At 37.6% G+C, this 22,800-nt stretch overlaps 1 protein-coding gene across 1 annotated transcript in view; it reads right to left on the reverse strand.

Annotated features, from left to right (window-relative positions):
* THSD7A (thrombospondin type 1 domain containing 7A) overlaps nt 1-22,800 on the reverse strand; it is a 189,075-nt gene that overhangs the window by 96,356 nt on the left and 69,919 nt on the right. The window contains exons 2-5 of the mRNA XM_050971430.1: nt 20,131-20,962; nt 4,409-4,657; nt 2,649-2,830; nt 883-951 (exon numbers count right to left, since the gene is read on the reverse strand). Coding sequence (XP_050827387.1) covers nt 883-951; nt 2,649-2,830; nt 4,409-4,657; nt 20,131-20,962 — 1,332 coding nt within the window. The remainder of the gene's footprint in view (nt 1-882; nt 952-2,648; nt 2,831-4,408; nt 4,658-20,130; nt 20,963-22,800) is intronic.

Below are 22,800 nucleotides of genomic sequence, written 5' to 3' on the forward strand. Positions count from 1 at the left end.
TAAAACACATTATGACCAACAAGTAAATAGCATTTTCTTCTCATTTTCTATAATGCTGAATTCTCTCATCAAAGAACATTAGATAATTCAGAACCCTATGCTCTGAGAAATGGCACAATTCCATGCATGTAAGCAGTTCCCCTGTGGTTAATAAGGCAACAAATGTGTATTTGCAGATGTAGAATAAATTTATGCCCACAAAGGAGCTTTCCTTTTCTTTATTCTACATCGAGGGTTTTAAAGGTACTCGGAATAAGATGAAACAGTCCACCTCATATTGTAAGGGAAGCTTCATGACTAAACCAGTTAAGTGGGTGAACAGAGATGAAACAATTCATGTCAGTGGCAAGTAAATGGCAGTGTGACTGTGGCCTCCAGGAAACTTGATTGGCACTGCTTAACTACTACAACCAATGCTCCTTCTTCTTCCTACTGACCTGAATAGAGTGAGTGTGATTCTGAATCAGCTCAGTATTAGAAGTACAAATTTTCAGTATTCAAATTTTCAGTATTCAAATTTTTACCAGAGGCCTAACTTGGTGTTTTAAATCTACAGAAGGGACTGAAAACAGCAGCTATGATGAAAGCTGAAATACAATTCCTGATGCTCAGAAGTGAGAGGAAAAGCAGTCACTAGCTAAAATGGTTCAGGAGTAGAAGAGGCAACTGGTCCAGCATCCCAGCTGGTTTATGAGCTTCCTTAGCTAGAATTATTCAAACTGATCTGAAATTTCCTGGGAATGCTCAAATCCATTTAACTATTTCAGAGCTACATGAACATGTTAAGTGTACACATATAGCAAACAAGGTCCCCCAAAAAGGGCATCACCTCCTTTGCATGCTCTAACCAAAAGGTCAGGTTGGAGGCTTTAATTTACCTACCTGTTATTTCAAAAGTGATTGATAGCAGAGGTGCAGCACTAGCCTTCGACTTGCTCTGGGACTGACTTTCTGAAATAACAGGGAAACGCCACCATGAGAATATGAGAAGGAAGGTCTTTAAATCAGCCTGACCAAGACAGCATTTGCTACAACCAACAGTAAACTATGCTGAGATGAAGGCGTTTTCCCACAGCATAATCTGGTGGGTGTGTGCCCTGGCTTTTTCCCATCCTCAAGTTACACATTGCTTTTCTATTCTATGGGGGGAGAGAGAGGGAGGATGAGCAGAGCAGCACCTCTTCTGAAAATCTGTCCCCTAATGTGGAAACAGCCCAGAGCTCCTTTTTAAACTAAGAACCACTTCACCCCCAGTTTGAGCTCTTGAAAAACTGTTCTCATGTTTATGCATCCAAAGTCTAGTTACATTTTAATCAGCTTTCAGGAGCCTGCAGAGATTACCTCCTGATGGGCTCCATGTATTCCTGTCACAGTCTGATAAGGGTAAATTTCACACACGCCTAATCTGGCGAGACTTCACAGCCTACCAAAATCCTAATCACCATTCTGAACAGTAAGCTGCCACTGGTTTTATTGTTACCTCTCCTTAGCTGGGAGGTTTTTGTAGTTCACACTGCAGCAGAGGCATCTAAACTTTGTTCAGCAGAGGCGATTTACTAAAAGCCCTTGGGCAGAGCTGATTAGCATAAGACAAAGAGGCTTGAAAGCTTCTTCTTTAATAAATACAGATGTGGGGCTGCAGAGCTCGCAAGTCACACCCTACTGATCCGAGCAGTCACTCTGAAATGGATGTTGGCATTAACATTCCCCACAAACTCTACCTCCACGGCAAGTTTGAGAGTACCTTTAAACCACCGCAGGAACCTTGCTAGTCTGCTGTTTGGCCAGCCCAGGACAAAATGTGGTATTACATAGGATTTGCATATTGATGTTGTTTTTCCTGAAGTATATGCCTGTAATGTGTGTTTGCATGAAATACAATAAAATTAAGTTTAAAAGTTAAATGCATTTAGCTTAATTCACTGATTTCTGAATCTATAGTTCTGCATTACTATACAGAAGTAGATGTAATGTAAAATACTCAAGTGTTGTTCTAAAACACGTATACTACGAAATGAATTAAAGATTTTGTGTTCTAAGCTATTCTCTCTTAAGAAGCTGTGCAGGCTTTAATGGTGACAAGAAAAAATCTCTTCTCTCTTTCAGTTAGGTAAATAAACCCATAAAATTATATTGGCCTGAAGTACTGAAAGCTACTTAAAAACTTGACCAAATCAAGGAAAAAAAATCTATTCTCTGTGAATTATATCTAATAATATTTTTACATTTTTCTGTATTGAACTTACATGCCAGAATTTACATATTCCATCTGCATGTCAAACAGCACAAGTTCATCACCCAGATGAAGGACATACAAGAAATTTACAGTAGATGAAAATACCAAGTCTATGATATCTGACCCACCTTTTCATGTTCTTTCTTATAGAAAGGTACTCTGCACAGTATTTTTCAGTAGACACTAAGAAATAGCAATTTGTAGGAATTTATATTTGGAATCTATATTTGCAGTATAGAGAATGGAATCTCTGCTACAGCAATTAAGCATCTTCATCTGAATTGAAAAATAGCAGTAGCTCACAAGGTAAGGAGGCACCCACGACAAAAGGCAATGAAAGCTGTGGAAGAGCTCTGGAACGCTGACATGCTCTGATTTCACACTAATTTAACTGCAATTGAATCAAGTTTACCTTCTTTTTCCTTGAGGGTATTTAGGTAGGAGAGGAGATTTTCGTTAGCCTGCACACAGTACACCTCCCTGGTTTGAATGCCACCTCCGCACAGCGCTGTCTGGTTGCCCCTCCTCTTGTCCTGCTGGCTGAGGAGGGGATCCACGCGGCATTCTGTCCACTCAGTGCTGCGCCAGCCATACCTGCACCACATTCAGTTAATTGGGTCTCTAGAAATCATCCACCCATCTTACACAGTATTCAATTATGCAAGCTGAAACACCTCAGTAACTCATTAATTTCATAAAAGGCCTGAGCACCGCAATTTCTTGCATACAAACAAGAAATTTACCGTAGATGAAAGAAACCAAACACACACAAAAGTGTATTACATCTCACATTTTATGAGTATGGAAACTTTTTTTTGTATTATTTAATTCTTAAAATCATTACTCTTTAGGAAGATCTTTTCTGTTCAATTCCTGAAACATACGACATATATAAATATTTTATTTGAAGGGAGAAAAACTTGATATACAGAGACGCGTAGTCCGTGTTCAGATAACTTTCAAGACTGTGACTCTCAGCATTTGTTTAGAGCTCGACAATTTATATAAACAAAATCCAAAATATGAAAGAGATGTGAATGCGGAGAAACATAAGAGCCAGAAAATGAGGGAAAAACCTCACAATTCCCCCTCCCGTTCCCCCAGATACCCCAAAAGCCTATTGTTATCTTTGAAACAAAAAGTCTCTTCAGGATATCAAGGTAATTATATGTATATTATTATATATACTATGATTACATTTTGTATTATGACTTCAGGAAAACTTTTCAGTAAGTTCTCTTTTTCACAGTTAAAAGAAAGATCATTCTGCAGTACTGAAGCATCCCTGCTGGGTACTGATGAATGATGAGAATCTGGAAGCTTCCTAATCAGTGAATACACAGCAAAGATCTTTGACTCACAGTTAAAACCCAGTCAGGATTATGAACTGCAAGAAATGCCAAAGAATTCCCTACCTCACAAGTACTTTAAGGCTAAATACAGCAAAGTGCTTCCTAATGCAGCTGGAGATAAAGAAAGATAAAGAAAGATGATATTTCAACTCTTAAATGAAAAATATGTGCCACAGTCAAAGATGTTTAATATCAAGTGACATTTCTCCAGACCCTATTCTTAGTTTGATAAAGAAAAAACACAGCTGGAACTTTAATATTAATTTTGATTAGATAAGGATGACAACAATCTCTTGAATCGTAAAGTGATCTCTGCCATTTCTCCTAAGTTTTATTTGCTCTCCCACTTCCCATCTAGGGCCTTTGATGAATACAACTCTCACTAATATAGTTTGTTAGCTAGCCAGATGTTTATCACCCCTTTCCTGTGTTCAACATTTGGTCCTCAAACAGACAAGAAATTCAGAAAACAATGATTCTGGTATAAATTTTATGTAGGGAAAAGATCACTGACAAATCAATGCAATTAATTTATTTTCATCTTGCCTGAATCTGCACACGTGCAAATATTGTCTTTTAAAAACTGAAATGAATGAAAAGAAAATATTCTTATTATTATTCCTTTATTTTGAGGAGGAACTGGTTACACTACAACGAGAACCATTTGAAGATTTTGGGCTTTCAAGAACACTGAATAAACAGGGATAAAGAAAAAAGTTACAGTCCAACCAATTATTTCTTTAATAATGGTTTGGTTGATATTCCATTACCAGCCTTGTACGTTTAATTGAAATTGTTCATTTGAAATGAACCAACTCACGTAATGCAGGGTGCTACGCCGTCTCCTTGGGAAACACACTGCTCTGCTTCTTCTAATTGTGGGCATTCACTCTCACTGCCAACGGGGAGCTGCCTAATGGTCCGTGATCTTGTGCGATTGCCTTTAGGGGTTGTCATGTCAAAGCAGGTTTTGGAGCAGGGGGTCCATTCCGACCACTCTGACACCTGGCACTCCTTGGTGATCACACAGGACTGAAATGTGATGGGCAGCTTTTCCTGATTGCAGAAGCTGCAATGAGAGAGAGTTACAGCTTTCAGCACACACATCCACAGTCATGAACTCCAACAGCAACAGCACTGTCAATGGTCACATGAAAGTCAGTAAATATTTTTAAAGCAGTTAAGTTTTACTCCACATTTATTTGATCCCAAATAGTCAGCCAAAGGGCTTTTGACGAAAGCTACTTAAACCAGACAAATAAGAAATAGTAAAAAATTACCAGTATTGCCATATCTGTGAATGAAATTAAAATATAAGTCTTCCTACATGTATGGAAGTATAACAGAGGAAATATATAAATTTTTCACTTCTTATATTTTATTTTTAGGTATACTCTTTTTTCCTTTTGGAACTATGTTCTAAGTAAGGGAGAATTCAAAACTGAGATGCCTAAAGGTGTTTTAGCAGAGAAAAAAATACTCAGTGTCATCTTGTCCTAATTTCCAGACTACAAATGGTTTAAAAACACAATGGCAAGCATATTGAATGCTTGATCACTAATAACTTACTTTGTTAATCATTGGTATATTGCCATAGTGATGCCTCATGGTCCAAACAGGGCAGGATTTCTAACCTAAAGTGAAGTGTCCCCTGCTACCCATAGTGCTTATTTCCTGTTCCTTATGAAGGCCATAATTTAATTTCCATTTTCTATCTGATTGCCCCATTCATGTATTAGATAGCTTGTCAGATAGACTTTCTCCCTCTAAATCACTCTTAATTTTAAATTTTATATTCTAAGTAAAAACTAACATTTCTATTTTAAAGTTTGATTCACGATAGAAAAATGAGAAATAGAGAAGGTAAACTACCATTGAATAAACCATAACTTTACATCTTTAATTACAATTACAACATAGATTTCTTTTTTTATCATGTCTGGGTTGGAATAAAAATCTGGCTTCTGAAACAGATAAATGGACAGGAAAAATATTTACTGGTACTGCAAGTTGCAGTCTGTTCAATACCAGGCCTATAAACTATACTACAAAGTCTAGATTTTTCCCTTTAAAAGAACACAAAATAATACAGAAAAATTAATATTTACAAGTATTTCACTGCTATATAAAATTTGGCCCTACCCATGTATTCAACATGATTTTGAAACTCTATTTACAAAATTTTGTAATAGAACTAGAAGTACTGGATGGAACTGAGAGATTTAAAAACACCATAAATGAAAGCATAATATGCACAAGAAACAGACCAATCCTAGCAAAAGATCCTGGTTATGGAGACAGTGTTAGCATGTCCAAACACAGATTGATGAATCTGTGAGCCATCATCCCTAAAACATTTACTTTGGTTATTGGAGAAATACAAAATTAATGGACTGCAAAAAACAGTCAGGTGTCATATTTTTGGTCTCTTAATTGCATCTCCCTCTACCAGTGGAGACAATAAGGTGGAGACACTGCTTGGCTAGACAGACTATAGGGGATTACTCAGAAGATTTCTAATGTTCTTATTATGTCAAAGGTAGTGGTGATGGGGAACCCTAACACATGATAGTCATATTTTATTCTTTTTTTAAGGACAAAAACTAGATTTTGTTTGTGGAGAAAGACATTCAGAGTTTTTGAGACAATTGTTTTTTTAATAATGGGCTTTTTCACCTACATGTAGTCCCATCCGGCATAGGACTATGGTACTGTCAAAATCAATAAATCTGTTTCTGTACCTTTGACAAAACAATATAGACCCATTGATCCCCCAAAGACACATCATAATGACGGGACAAAAGACATATTCCTTATGGCTTGTAACACGGGCAGTATTTGCAAATGGTTTCGTAGAACAGATGAAGTATCTTCCCCTTCCAAGTTCCCATCCAACGTGACACCTCTGAGGGCAGAGTAAACCAACCTCGTCACACTCACTGTGACTGGGGCTGAGTTTAATTATAGATGCACATTGCCAGGGAACATGCACAGAATTGCTGACACAAAGTAGCTTTGGTGAGGAGGGAAGAGGGTAACTAATGATGTGTAACAGTCCCTGGGCTTTGCATTTGTTTCAAAACTTTTTTGGGAGAAGTGTTACATGAGAAAGGATAATGTTTTTTACTAATTATTTCCATATCTGGGGATGAAGAAGACCCAAACAGAAATATACCATGTTACTAACTTACTAGTAAAATAAAATAATTTAAAATTTCTCTTGCAACCGGAACATAAATATTACTAAGGAGACAAGCAAGAGGTAAAGTGAGCTATATATACTCTCTTATTTGTTTATTAAAAAAAATAAACCACTTGCAGTACTACATAAACACCAACAAGAAGCTGATACTGTAAGTCACCACTACACAACCTCTTTTCTGTTACACATACTGTCACATTATTTTGTGAGACGGCAGAGATAACTAAAATTAGAAAAAGAAGAGTTTCACAACCAAATTAGCTGCTGCTTTTTCTGTTAACACTTGGTTTTCTTTGAGCAAGTTAGAGAAATGGTGAGAGCTAACCGGAAACGGCCACTATCAAGTTTTCCTTCATATTCCAGACAGCAGAAGAATATGTGTTGTACTCTAACTAAGTAAGGAAGGGAAAAATCACATACTTAAAACTTTATTTTACCAGAAGCAGACTGATTTTAAATCAATACCTGGCAATGTGTTTGCTAAAAAAAATAGTTTCTTCCATGTCTGGTACCTAATGCTACTGATTTTATCTCCCCAAATAACTGAAAGCAAAGCTTTACTTTTAAGTAAAGCTCTCTGCACTTTTTTATGGATTTATGTGTCTTGTTTAGCCATGCAGATTTGGGGTGAATCTTCTCACAGAATAAAAGGCAAATGGCCAAGTAACACAACAGAAAATAACAATAAACAATTAACATTTGTTTCTTGATACTGCCCAACTCACTAGAAGTTTTGCACCAAACACCTTCATGCCCTTGTTGAATGTCTGAGTAGACAATATATGCAAATTTAACCATTCAAGAAGCCCAGGGAGGACACAAATAAGTCCCCACTATCAACCCACATAGCTGTGTCCAGATAATTGCTTGGAAAGCTCAAATAAAAGCACGAGTTACATAAAAATGCTGTTAAAAGTCACCAGAGCCAACTGGATACAAGAAACAGCAGCATAGGGGTAACATACAAAGTCTGCAGCATCTGGCTCTCAATCCAGTGAATACATTCAGAGGACAATGCCCCAAGATTTTTGGCAGGGAAGAAGGAGTTATATAAATTGAACTAAGGCTCTTGTTTGAGAAAGTACCATTTCACACAACATTTAGATATAGTGGGGAAATGAAGCCTAAAGTATAAAAGCACTTAAACGACATGATGGAAAGAGAAAGCAATCCCAAACAAAACAATACATCACAGGGGATGAATGGTCCCTGTTGCTATTAAGTGAACAATAAACCCATTTCTGACCTCAAAGATATAGATTAGACAAAAGAAGTAAAGAAAAAGATTCAAAGGACAACCTACAGAACATAATTACTGCTCAACCTCTTCTGAAGACTTGTGGTCAAGAATTTGTGTCTACTCACGTTCCACAGCCTCTTTTGTGCTTCTACAGCAATAAATAAAAACTAAATATCACTTAAGAATTAAAAATAGGAAGGTTACACCTAGGGATTTTGAAGTAATTTATGGGATAATTAAGGCTAAAGACATGGGGACAATAAAGGTTGACACATAAGCCTGGAGCAAATTACACCACAGTACCTGTGTACAAATGAGCAAGTTGTACAGTTGAAAGAACTCTCTTCAGTCAAAATTAAGCTTTAAAAGATGCAAAAAAAATTAGATTAGGTCAGGAGAAAAAAAAAATCCCTAGGAGGTATCCTAAAGGTCCATTAGTGAATGAAAAATACTTTTACAACTTTAAAAAATCAGGAAAACTTGATTTTATATGCCAATGACCTGTATGAGTGTTTATAACCTCAGCCTCAAAAGTTGTCTTTTAGTTGTCTTTTCTCCCCAACAAATTCAACTAGACAAGAAATGGGTTTTTCTGATAGATTTTTGTAATAAATAAAGCTGTGCATACTGCATTCATGAAGCCAAATGCATGGTAATGCATGACAGCAGGACTGATCTCTAAATACATGCAAGATGAATAGAAAAAATAAGTATGTTTTAAACTAGGCAGTAGGACTCTGCTGCATGAGCATACTCCATTCATAACTTGTACAACTAAGAGATTTTCTGCTTTTGCTGATGTTTTGTCCATATTGGACTGGACTAGTAATTAGAAAGAGGAATTAATGAGAACAGATGAAGAGCAGCATCAGAATGGCTGGGAGGTTCTAACTATTAACTAACTAATAAACCATGCAGTCAGAAAGCTGCCTTGGCAATAGCAAACGGAGGGCAAAAATGGAAAGACAGCAAATACTCAGTCACACTATCCCAAGATACACTCTGGTTTTCCAGCAAACTGTGGCTTACAGACTTATAGAACACAAGCTGAATCCTTGCACTGAAGAGTTTATAGTGTTCACCTTCATGAACTAAGACAAATGCATCCTAAAACTAAATAAGATTTTGGTACATACATCATCTTAAAAACAATGCATTACACACCTTTTTTACCGACTCATAATTGTAGATAGTTATTTTTGCATTAAAAGTGCTCAGGTAATTTCATTTTCTGACTTTAGGCCTTGCATAAGTGTATTTGCTTTCTCTGTGGCATTTTTGATCTTCAACACCTCTATAAGATCTTTCCTTGACTGTCTCATTGTTAGGTCCAAGAGTCCTGTTTCACTTGCTCTTGTTTTATTTACAATTACATCCTGCAACTACACATCCTTTCTACTCTATGTACAACTTTGAGATGAAAACTGGTTTGGATTTGAGAACTGTTCAATATTCATGCTGAGTACACTCCTAAAATATCTATACATTACTATATCTCAACAGTCTATAAGTTAGTGGAAACAGGAGTCACAAACACGAGGTATTAAGGAGTCAACATTTTGAAGTTCGATTTTGTGCTTTTCCTAATACACTGCTTTTCATGCTCAAATGTAATGGAGCAACAATGTGAGGTTTGTAACTTAAATCCAAAATTGAACAATGAAGAACATGTCCTTTACAATACATTCAATTAATTCACTCAGCACTGATATGTAACAAGAACTGCTATTTACTGGTTTTGACTATAATTTAAAGTAATGGAGCCCAACTGACAAGGTTAATGCAAACTAAATAGTCTCTTCAATAACTTTTGTCTGCATTATTTTGCCTCTATTCCTTAACCATTATCAACATTCAGCTTTGGTTTTCCCATTATCCACGTTCAGCTTTGGTTTTCATTAATGAAATTTTCACAGTTACTATTCCTTACTTTCATCCACTATGCTCATTCTCCCAGAATTCTGATATATTTGTTTTTTCTTTAGCTAATTTTCCATTTGATTGCATACAGAGATTTCCATTATTCTGAAATGAATAACATGGCTACGGTTCAGGAGGCCGATGCCAACATAAACTCTTGGCACTCAGGAGGAACAAACGACAGGGCTTTGACTGAAAAGGACTTAAAAGAAATTTTTCATTTTTTAAAATCAAAAACTGTAATTTTTTTTTAAATCCTGGTTGACTGTTTGATGTAGTAGTGGATTATGTATGTCCACAGGGTCTTGGCTCCTGTCACTCTGGGCTTCTTTGTGGGTGTACCTACAGATCTGCGCAGTTGCTCCAGTCCTGGCACGAGCGACCTACCCTTGTCACTGGTGTGGAAAGCAGACACAGAGAGTGCCAGAGAGCTCAGCACAGCCAGAATTATTAAGAGACACTCAACAGACATCTATATTGTCAGACACCACACACAAAACCTAGGGGAAAATGGCATTCTTCCTCCTCTTGACTCTCATACTAAATAGTGTCACAGTGATGAGATACCACATGCCTTTCAAGATGAGGAAGAGCTGTGGAGTCAGAACTTGTTTTATTTTCCCACCTATTGGGAAGGAACTTCATTATTATTTTTTGCAATTCCTCTTGCATTTTCCAAAGCAAAACCCTGACAGAGTCCAATTATGTTTTGAACAAACAAGACTGACTGACTGAATGAATTAAAAACTTTAGAGGACTGAAGAAGATGGTACAAAAAACTAGGCTACCTGCCTGGAAGAAACACATACTGAATTTCATAAGAGGAGGTTCAGTAGTTCAGCAGAAAAAGGTAGCTGCTTCTGAAGGTTTCAGATCAAAGAACAATCAATATTCTAAGGAAATCCAAAATGCTGTAACAGGTTAAAAAGCTTCCTCTAAATACTAGGAAAGAAGAGCAAGAACTACCTGGAAGGTTAAAAAAAAGCCCCCATTGAGCTCCCTCAGAGTAGAATAATTTAACTATTTCCTAGCTTCAAGGTCCTGCTCACCATCAGGCATCTCCCACAATCAGCTACATCATCATGAACCATAAGATTTTTTCTTGGATTCTTTCTGATCTCATGAAATATTACTTAATTGAATACCATTAGAAAAATGGTTTACAACATTTGCCACCAGCCACAAGATGAGAATTGCTGACATACAAGTCCATTTCACCAAACAAATGGATCTGCAGAAAGACTTGGAACAATAAATAATTACTTGCAGTACACGTTTGTTTAGCACTTGAATACCAAAATTACACACATACACAAATACACAGAAGCAGACTTGCAAAGGCTGACATTTTTGACTAAAGGGCAAACTAAAACAAAAGGAACCTTTAGGAAAAGAGTCAGTAAGCAAATTTGTGTTTGAAAACAGCAATTGTAAATCACACTAGAACAAGCCACAAGGCTGGGTACCATCCTTGCAAGACAACCTACAGGCATGCATGAACATTGGCTCAACTCCCAAAGAATCCTTAAGGCAAAGAAAAGAACTTAAATAGGAGCTGAGTACAAGCATATTTTACTTTTTCCAGGGGAGAGAATATCAGCAGTTTGCTCAGAATTTTTTTAAAATCTCAGTAAATTGCTACAAGACTAGAGACTATAAGGAACAGTTTGCAAAGACCACATCTGCTTCTCATAAATGTAACCTTACAGTGAGGGAAGGGGTAAAATGCGTTCCACACCACTCATTAGCATCACGTCCTAAAAAAGCTAAGGCTTAAACTGCTGGGAAATCTGATGACCCATGGGCAGACCCACAGCCTAGATGCTAACACTCTTAACAGAACTACCTCACAGAAACGATCTGGTTAGGTCAGAAGGTCAAATCAGCCTTTGAATTATAAGGACCCATGTGTGTAATTTTCTACTTTGCAATTTTAGCTTTGAATGATCACACTCGTGGGCAGGAAGCCTGAGGAAACACAGTAGTATTCATGCTGAATATTAATCTTTTTTTGTTAACTGAATTAAATCCAGATCTTAATATTGCAGGTGGAGTGTCTTCTCCTTGCTCTTTATTTGACCACCACGGAACTTTAAGACATACTCATTATGAGCAAGAGGGATTTTGGAGTTACGGGTACAAGAATCAAGCACAATGTCCTGATGTGCTGCAACAAACCATTTATTTTCCATGCAGTGTTCTCCTCAGAGTTCATTCAGATTGTTGGATGCTTTAACATCTGAAGTACAATAATCATATTAACTCTATGCCATTCTTGGAACACAAGTATAGCTGGATTTTGAGAGAGACTACCTACAGAAAAAAAAAGGATGTTTTCTCATAAATAAAATCAAAATTTAAAAAATTGTATTTAATGTGCAGGTACTAAACAGCAGGAATAATAACATATTGATTTAAATCCAGAGCTTAGATAACCTCCATGATCTACTCTGAAGATATAAAATGCCATTTGTGAAGTATAGTCACCCATGAGAGGTTCAGTTTATGGTTGGTACCAACTTCTTTCTTGAAGGAAGTCAGTGAAAATACAGTGCCTGTACTTTTTCCCAGTAGAAAATGACATAGTCCTCATTAATTTTCCATACAGCTGCACTGTTTGGTACTGGTCATCTTGCACATTGTTCTGAGAAACTGCTAGTACCTCCCGGTATAATGGGCCATTATGATCACACAAACAATGAGCCCACTTCTACTCACGTACAATTCCAATACTGTCCACTTAAGTGTTTTTCACAAGACTATTTTCCCATGAGCCTTTCACAAGTTTAACTAATTCTGCCAAACAATTTTGAAATAAACAAAACCACCCAGGCTTGCTACACTACAGGAGAAGACAGAGGTTACATACAGCTACTGTGTCAAGAAAAAATAGGGGCAAAACAACAAGGGGTGCTGCTATACCCAAACCAGTGTCAACATCAGCTGCTGTGGGGCTGTTGCAGATACCATGAGTGTCTGAGGAGACAAGAAAGCAAAAGTGTTCAGTGAGAGTGCTGTCTTTCACAGTCCAATGATACAGTGACATGCATGCACATCTCATGCTACAGATAATTTTGAAATTGGCAGAGCAGATTATTTGGCAAGCATCTACAGAGATGACTTAGTAAAGCTTTAGGGAGGAATTTCCCTTTGTCAGTGGGAATTTTCATTACATAGCATTAATCAGAATCTACTTTGACCCAAAATAACAGCTAGATTCACAGGGTTATCAGCAGAGAAAACATAAACTAAATGCCAAACTTTGTGAATAAAAATACTTAGTATTAACATTAGGATATAAGGAAATATATAACCGAAAATTATATAACTACTATTAGTTGTGTTTCAGGCATTAGTTTAGATTTAGCAGTGTCACTGGGTCCACTGCATTGTTCTACACTTGGAAAAATGTGGTCAGTATTAGGAGGTGAGCCACACATTTTGATTTCCAGTGGGACTGCTGAAAGTTAGCCACTGAAATAGCCAGCTCTGATGTTCTGGAAAGTTGTGACTTCTTGTCACAACTTGTGACTTCTTGTCACAACTTGTTGTGACTTGTGTGTGCGTCCTGTGCATTTCCAACTTGAGGGACAATATGCCCCAGGAGGATGCTCAATTCAAATGCTCCCATACCATAACTTTATTAAGCTGATTGAGGAAACAAGGGCATTCTCTAAGTCCCAGAATATGCTTAGCATGTTAATAAAAAAGCAAACAAAACCAAAACACAAAGTAAATCTAAAAAAAAGGAATACATTCTCTTTTTTTTCCCTATAGGACTCTTTACAGATTATGATATAATACCAGTATAGGAAATCAAAAATTTAGAAAAATACTCCTGGATGAACACTTTTGTCACACTGAGGTCAATTAACATTAACTGACAATGAGGCAGAAAAGCTGCATAAAAGTACAGTCTAGGAGAATCTTCATTAAAGATCTCAGCAACTAATTCAATTTACCACTGTGCAACATAATCTCTAGATTGAAGCTGAAAATTCAACACTGCATTCATTCAAGGAAATAATTTATTCATTCATAGGATTTATTGCCACAAGAGATTATCAGAACATAGAGTACAACCCTCATTACATTATAGCCTATTATATTTTGCTAAGGAAGACAATTACATGTATTTGAATAACAATTACATACAAGAAAGGCACCCAGTCTTGATGATTCGCACAGAAATATATGAATGTCATACATCTAGATGGCAGAACAAATGTTCACTGTATGAAAGGAGTTAAAATATGGTGTGGAAAAAGGAATCATTCATTGCTGTTTCAATTATTCAGCACGGTGTGTACGTTTCCATCTTAAATCTAGATTTGGGCATGGTATGTCAAACGTGTAGCAATACTGACAAGACACTGTCAAAACAGCAGCCTCAGTAAGATGATGGAGCAGGTACTTAGAATAGAAAGGAACACCCATTGAATAATATTATGCATATCCACAGAAATTACTGTCTCCACCAAAATCACATTAAAAAAGTACAGGATGCTTCTACTTTCAAATTTGTGGAAATTGTAAAGGCATAGGGGAAAACTACAGGAAAGCAACGTTTGCATCCTGTTTCTCTAATAGTAGTTCACATTTTTATTATGCCAATTCACCTGAAAAATAACCCTGTAGCTTTTAGTTATCAAGAGGTTTTTCATCCAACATAACTGTCTTCTTCCCTGTTTTCCATTTGTTAGCCAAATGTGCTCTAAATAATTCCAAATTAATGAATCAAGATGACTGTATAGAGCTCATTATCCAAGTTTGTGATATTTACAGGTGCTCTATGAGTGAACCACTTATGGCTTTTAAATCCTCACAGTATGGTGAGCTTGGAGGCTTCCTCTACAAACAGCAGAAGAGCTGCCTTTGCAGAAACATAAAAAGCAGGGGCAGACATAAATGATCTCATCTGGTCCTCAGTGACAAACCAAAGGTTGTTTATGCTCCTTCATCTCCACAACCCATCCTATCTGCATTGCTATTTCCCTCACCTTTCTGCAGCCCATCTCCTTGAAGTTACTGCACCTTAACCACTGCCACTTTCACACACATCCCCCTTTCTGCCTGTTGCCTCATAGAGGGACTCAGAGAAGTACAGAGAATCTCTTAAGATGTTTTTTTAAGCAAGAGATACACTACAGGGTCCAACAAACTGTGCTGCTGTATTGTGTGTCTGAATCTTTTCTCTGTTTGCTGACAGCATATTCCTCTGGGTGACTTGTCTGCTTTCCAAATCAATGGCATAAATAAAGCAACAGGCTTCTGATGGTTTGGCTTGGTTTTTTATTTTCCTCCTTCACACAGTTTACAATTTATAGGAGTGAAAGTCCATAAAGGGAGGCAGACATTTGTTTTATGATTTGGAATGGGAGCATTGGGTTAAGAGGTTTAAGGACCTGGAAAGGAAACCAAAGCTAAAATGCCATTCTAGAGGAGCAGATTCTCCTTGATTTTCCTGACAATATCTTGAGTATTAATCAATCATACTCAACTGGCCATTCCCAAATTCCTTAGTTTCTGGCTACTCAGCTTAACACCTGTGACCAGCAGTGAATATCATGACTCTGATTTAAGCAGATGGACATCTTTGTGAAGTAAGATGAAAAATTAAGCATTATATACCCCCAACATTAGCAAGACAATTCAATAATTTTGGTTCTACTGTCACCTCTCATGTCTCAACTATAGTATTGTAATAAATAAAAGCTCAAACTCTCCAAAACTTGAAAATTAATAAAGCACTTAAATGAGATTATTATGTAAACTTCCAAGAATTAAATTTGTTACAAGATGTGGATATAGTTTTCTAGATATTTAATGAACGCACAGAATTAGTGAAGAAGATTAAAATAATTAAAAAATAATTACTTTCTAAGATGAACAGAAGTGAAACAAATGAAAGATGACCATATGATCAAATGCATTGAGGCTAAGACAATCTGCTAAATAATTGGTTGGCGCATCTTAAATTTTGGATTCTTTTCTGTCATTTCATTTTGTTCCATGATTGTAATTGCATATGGTTATATTCTAACAAAGAAAAAAACCCCTCTGAATATTTGTAAAATTCTACTGTTTTTTTCTTAAATTCTCACTCAGATCATTTAGGTCACCAATAATGCTCATCTCCACATACAGGTCTCTTCCACAGTGGTGCTGCCAAGAGAGTATTAACCATTTATGGGGACTGCAGCCAGAGCTGGTGAGGTTTCCTATGTGGTCTCCTCCATTCTTCCCCCCATTCAGAAATGTTTTGGTCCCAGACTAAGCAAGATAACAAGCCATATCCAAATCATGTAGAAAAATAAAGGAAATAGTACAGAAATTCCTGGGACTTTTTTTTAAGAGGCAGTTATATCATTGAAGAACTGCTTTAACTACAGCCCCCTTTCCAGCCATTTGAGTTAAGTGACTCTTAGCAGTGGCAGGCTGTCCCCCCACACTTATGGAACAGCTGCTTTAGGGGAACATAATGCCCTTTGTCACTGGATTTCAAAATCTTTGCTGAAGCACAGAAACCTACAGTTCAAAAAGATACACTAGTTCTCTTCCATGCTCTTGCAGTTATAAATGATTGTGCTCAAGTCCTTCCAAATTTCCCAGTCTAGTGGGGTTCCAAGAAAGCACTTCAGTAAAAAGGCTGTATGAATTAAAAACAGTTAAAAAAACCCCAAAAAAGGACTTTTCTTTGACTTGTACAATTTGTACAAACCAGCCAAACCTTTTTGCTAAACTTTCCCATAAAAGTCTGCTCACAAACAAAAATTTGACTACATGTTTGAGACTGTCATCGTTTGAGCCTGGCGCAATGCCAGGGCCCCCACGAGAATACCTCAGCAAGAGTCCATATTACAACAGAAAATTATAGGCTTGACATGAGGCATAATCATTCACAACTTGTAATAGGATAAACAGGTTTGCAAGTCAAAATTAGCTTCTTCATACATTTTATGTTTCTCTACATTGCCAGTTTGTTGTCTAACAGCTCTGTTTGGTAAACCCCAATTTCATCAGAGAGGAAACATTTCAGACAATCAAGTTTTGTCCTCTACACTAACAGCAGCGCTATCCAGATTTTGTTAGCTATCCAGAGAAAAGTCATTTTATAAGCCACTTCTAAACACTGAATTTGTTTTTTCCTTCAACATTTCTATTTTTTAAATATTTTCATAGCACCAGAATTTCAGACTAAGGGGAACATGAAGCAAGCACAGGCCATGTAACACATATATTATTGCAGAACAAGCAATACAAAATCCAATATTTCATCCTTCATGGGAGACTATCCATTGTTCACTTGGCAATAAAGTATATAAATTAAACTTTGATTTTCTTGTTTCTCTTTACCATGCTTGGTGTGCTTATATGCCAAGAGAATTTTGCCTTTTTGAAGTTTTGCTGACAGCGTTACAGAACCATTTTCTCTGTAGCACCCTTCTGAAAGTTGCTCTTTTAAAAAATCCTTTTTATAATATATCCATTTTGCTATCTCTGCAAAAAATATTACTCGCCTGAGGGTTTTTATTCTTCTTTCAGTCATGCTGCCAGGGGGCTGATTGTTTTTGATTGCTAAAGTCAAAACTCACTGAAAATGGACTACTTAAGCTGAAGAGTATTTCTCATGAGAATGGCAGGTTTTCCAGTCACCTTACTTGTCTATATTATTTAGTAGCAGTTACTGTGTGATGGAGATTATAAAATCATTTGAGCTGGCTGCATTGACACCTTGGGCAGAAAAATAATTCTATTGTTTCAGATTCTGGAATGACAGTCATGGAATAAAGCATTTGAAGGGTGCAGCATAAAGGATGCAAATGGATATACAGCTGATATACATTGGTCTCTAAAAGCTATGTTACCAGCACCAGAATTTTTCACATCAGTCATTTCATCAAATTTTCTTGTTTATACTATGTAACTGAAAAAAAAAAATCTATATTAAAATTGATGTGAAGACTAATAAAAATCCTTTCTGCAATTAAAACATATTTTTTTTCCATTAGATATAAAAATGTCCACTGCAACATTTGTTTAATTTTGACCTCTTTGAAGTATTGATCCTACCTCATATTATCAATTGTTTCACTGCCTTAGGCAAGAGGGTTTCATTCACTTCCCTGCACCAGCCTGAAATTGCACAATACTCTGTGGTATTTGAACTTAAGACAGTGCTGGTGATCTAAGTGAATTCAAGAGTGAGTGTAAAGATGATGAGTAAAGTATGCCACTGACTTCCAACTATACTTTTACTGTCTTTTACCATTTATCAGAGCTTTGGCATGACTGTCTTTTTTTTACTCAATAATTTTCTTAACCTTTCCAAAACTTAGGGACTTTCAAAAAGAGTGCCTGGCTGCTATCTGATAGATACTGATGTATAATAAATTATTCCTTGTATTTAAAGGGTAATGATGTTCCTGGGCTAGGCGCAGTGAAGGCTGCATGATGTGAGACTGGAAAAGGAAGGAGAAAAGGCAATTTTTTCTGTACCAACAATGAGATTGTGCTGCAGCCAACACCTGGGACTGCCTGAGCTGCTGATTTTAAGATTTCTTATGAAGATGTTCATCGAAGTGTAGATCAAACTCTTAAAGAACTAAAGAAGACCAGACCTGGAAGAGACTGCAAAAAGACTGCTCTGTCAGTCCCTCTTCCCTAAGCAAGAGCTATCCAGGTGTGTCACCACTGACACATGCATTTTTCTAGCCTTTGCCTATAAACCTTTGAAGATGGAGGTGCCACACATGGCCCAAGCAATTTTCTCCAGAGTCCCACTATTCCCAGTATTGAGAAGCCTAGCCTCACTCAGCACTGCTGGGATTTGGCTATTATTGCTTTTCCAATATATCCATAATATAGAGAATAGATTGTTCCAGTCTTCCTTGTGATGGCTTGTTACATACTCAGAGGCACTTCATTCACATCTTCACCCATAAGTCCCTCCTTCAACTAAACAACCCAAGCCTTTCAGTTCTTCCCTGCAACCAGGGAACTCATCATTTTCCTGTTTCACTGCTGGATCATCTCTTGAAAGGAATTATACTCAAAAAAAAGTTTTCTACACTTGGAAAAAAAAAAAAAGATATTATTTGGTTTCTAATTAAAAAGGTGGAAGCAATTACATGTTCTGTGATAGAATGTTTAAATGGCACAACAAAAACTCAAAAGTAAAATACCTTGAAAGAAGTTCCTAAACACTAACATAGCAGCAATGACTGCCAGCCTCATTCAGCAAGATATCCCAGTCATTTCACAGCTGAAGTAAAATTGATTAATTAGGCATTGAACGAGAGGGCAGGAAAAAGAATCACATCAAAGAAGGGAAGACTAGACTGAAAGAAGATTTTTTTGAGTTGAATAAAACATTCTGGGGGATAAGAAAGAAATACATGAGCTAGCAAGAGAATGCCTGATAAAACAAATCAAAGATAATACAATTTTAAAAATGCTTCCAGAAACCTGTGAAAAGAATTATCAAAACACTGATTGACAGAACTCTTGAAAAGTAAAATAATAAATCAAGATTATTTATAAAAATAAATATCAGAAAAAACCCAGGTCAGACAGTATAAAGGTATATATGAGAAAGAAATAGGGCAAGCACATGGAACAAACAAAGATGTTTTACAGTCTCCCTTTCAGAAATTTTTTCCACAGGAATCAAGAGGGATAAACAATATTTCCGGCTCATTCCAGTGTATTTAAAAAAATACACTGGAATGAGTAGCTCCTGCATTCTCATGCATCCTTGTCTCTTGTTTTATACTTTTACTGTAAGTCTGACTCAGTCCAGTTTCCTGTTAGTCTTTGTGCCCATCCTCTACATCACGTATTAGAAAAATACATGACTTGCTAGAGATCAGATACCTGCCTGAACCCACAGAAACTGAACAGACATTTGGCATGAATCTTCAAGCAGTTGGGGGAAATCTAGTTAAGAAAACAGAGGCTAGGGACTAGCACAGCTTAACAGTGCTCACGTATGTGATGCTTAGTATGATCACCAGCACAGTTTGCATGTTTCATGTCACAGAAAACACTTGAGCTTGGTGATGGATGTAGAAGGGGAAATAGTGTGAACTTCATTTTGAGATATGGGTTTATGTAAACTTATGCATGTTTTACTTTAAACAGATAAAAATGAAAGTATGCAAACATAAATAATGATTACCTCAAAGCAGCAGTTTTTCCATTTTTGTGAGTACACGTGACCTGCCTTGTTTGGTACCCAATTTGTATGTCCCAGTATTTGTTCTCCTGTCTATTCTGTCTGTTACGATTCCTCTTCTTCTTAATTAACTCGCGAGCCTCGGGATCTCGAATCGCCTTTTCTCTGTCCTTTTCCTTGTCCTTGTTCTTCCCTCGTTTCCTCGCTTGCCTTACTTGTCTGGAATGGGGCACTGAGCACGCGCTCCACGGTCCCACGTTCAGGCTGTACAGGCTTTCTTCAACAGTGCACGGGCTGGACTGGCACATCTGGAACTCCGTGAGGTTGGGGCAAGCTGACCCGCCGAACTGCGGCGGAGCCACCACGTTCCGAGTGCGATGCTGGAGCCCATTGCCGCAGGTCTTGGAGCACTCGGACCAGGGCGAGAACTCGGCCACGATGCAGTCCTGCCGGCACGGGATGAGGCACGCCTGCTCCTGCCGGGGCTTCGGCTCAAAGTACTCGCAGATGACATCTTCAGCTGGAACCCCGTTGGACTTCTGCACGCAGGTGATGTCCCTTGTCTGGATCCCCTCCTCCCCTCTGAGGCACTCCAGAGGCTTCTCGTGGCTGCGGGAGAGGACAGGCCGGCACTGGTTCCAGCTGCCGATCTGCCAGTCGTACAGCTCCTTGTGCCAGTCACAGACACGGAAACAGCTCTGCTGGTTGTCCGGCCGCTCGGGCTGCTTGCAGTTCGTGGGCAACGTGGTCCAGCCCTCCACGTGGGCACACCACACCGCTCGTGTCTGGATGCCTCCTGGGCCGCAGTCATCTCCCATGCATCTCCCCCATGGACCTGGAAAACAAGAGAAGATGCTAACATTGCTCACTCAAGTCATTTCTCTGCCATATTGTGAAACAAGCTCTCAGCAATTACTGTATGTCTAAGAATTTCATCCTTGGAGAAACTTACACTTTGAGAATACAAGCATGGGATAACTCTTCACCTACTGTTTTTATGATTAGAGAAACATTTCACTTTTTATCCCAGACAAACTGACTATTTAATATTGAATAATTCCTGAACATGCACATGAATTAATCACATCAGAGAACTATGAACTAAGAAATCACATTCACAACTTAGTTTTGGCTGCCAAGGTAGGAGCGAAAGCTCTTCCCTTGAAGGCATGAATTGGATCTCTCTCATTCACTTGAATAACTTTTCCTGGACTGTTAAATTGTTTTCTTCACATTTCTACTGCACTACACTTTATACCTTGATGCCAATTAATATTGTGTTCTCTTCCTTCCATATTGCATGCAAAAATGAGAACAACCACACAATACATTTTGAAAAACAGTGGCGATTTCAAGTAGGCCACTTCTAGTCTTTCCTTTATTACAACCAAAATAAAAATTTAAAATCTAGCTAAAAAATGTTTGTTCCACACAATCTGTGATATTATGTCTTGAAGACAGAGACATACCAGCTGGTAACTCTTCAAATAACTGAATCACAGAATCATAGAATACTGGATTGGAAGGGATCTCAAGGATCACCTGGTCCAAACTTTCTTGGCAAAAGAATAGTCTAGACAAGATGGCTCAGCACTCTAACTGCAACTTAACAGTGTCCAATGTTGAGGACTCTATCGCTTCCCTGGGGAGATTATTCCAACTTCTGGTTGTTCTCATGGTAAAAGTTTTGTCTTGTGTCCAATTGGAATGTCCCCAGGAGCTTACACCTAGGAGTAACTTGTTCTTGATTTAAGATTTTCTTACATCTTCAAGATCTATGGTAAATATTTGACATGCAACATGTTGTTATAATAAATGCCAAAAAAGAAATAAAAGGCTATATCCTTGAAAGATGAAGTAGTTGCTTTTTCCATTGTTAAAAACGAAAATATTCACCCAGTTCAACATGCAATCCACAAGCCAGAGGTTAAAAAATCCTATATTTTTCAGATTTTTTAAGATCTCCCCTCACACATACTGTGAATTGATTTACCACATAAGAGCAAAAGAATAAGCAATTCAGAAAAAAACCCTGCAACTATTTATCAAAGAAAACTTGTCTATCTGCAGACATGTGACCACACAGAAGACATTTCCTCTGACTGAGGATATCTCTGTCCTATGAAGAAATTGGGGCCAAGCCACACAATCCTTATTCATTGAAAGACCCCTGAAAGTACAAGACTGTTTCTGTGAGTAAAGCTGGTGAAGAATCCAGGCTGAGCCTTTACTATTTTCAAAGCAGGTTAACAGCATAATTTTGGCTCTGCACAGGAATAAGTGAAATGAACTATGGGAGATACAAATTATTTACATCTTCTCACTGAATGACTGGAAGGAATATGTGGCCACATCTTATTACTGATTCCCATGAGCTTTAAAACTCTCATTGCCTACCACACAATTTTCATTTGTTCATCCAACATTAACTTCAGTACTGGTTTGGGAATGGGCTGATGGCAGGCTATACACTTAGCCTCTGCTCCTCACTGTCTCTAAGTGAACACTGTGGCTGAACAGTCCACTTGTAGTTTTAAAACCCTGAGAATGAGCACTAGCCAGCTAGAAAATAGCCATAGCAGCTGGCAGATTCAGCCCATTTTTTTGCAAATAAAGTTTGAATTATAGTTGCCAAGATCTATCTAGCTATCCAGAAAAATTAATGCATATTAA

Source organism: Serinus canaria, chromosome 2 (assembly GCF_022539315.1).
Source record: "Serinus canaria isolate serCan28SL12 chromosome 2, serCan2020, whole genome shotgun sequence".
In the NCBI taxonomy this organism is placed as follows: Eukaryota; Metazoa; Chordata; class Aves; order Passeriformes; family Fringillidae; genus Serinus; species Serinus canaria.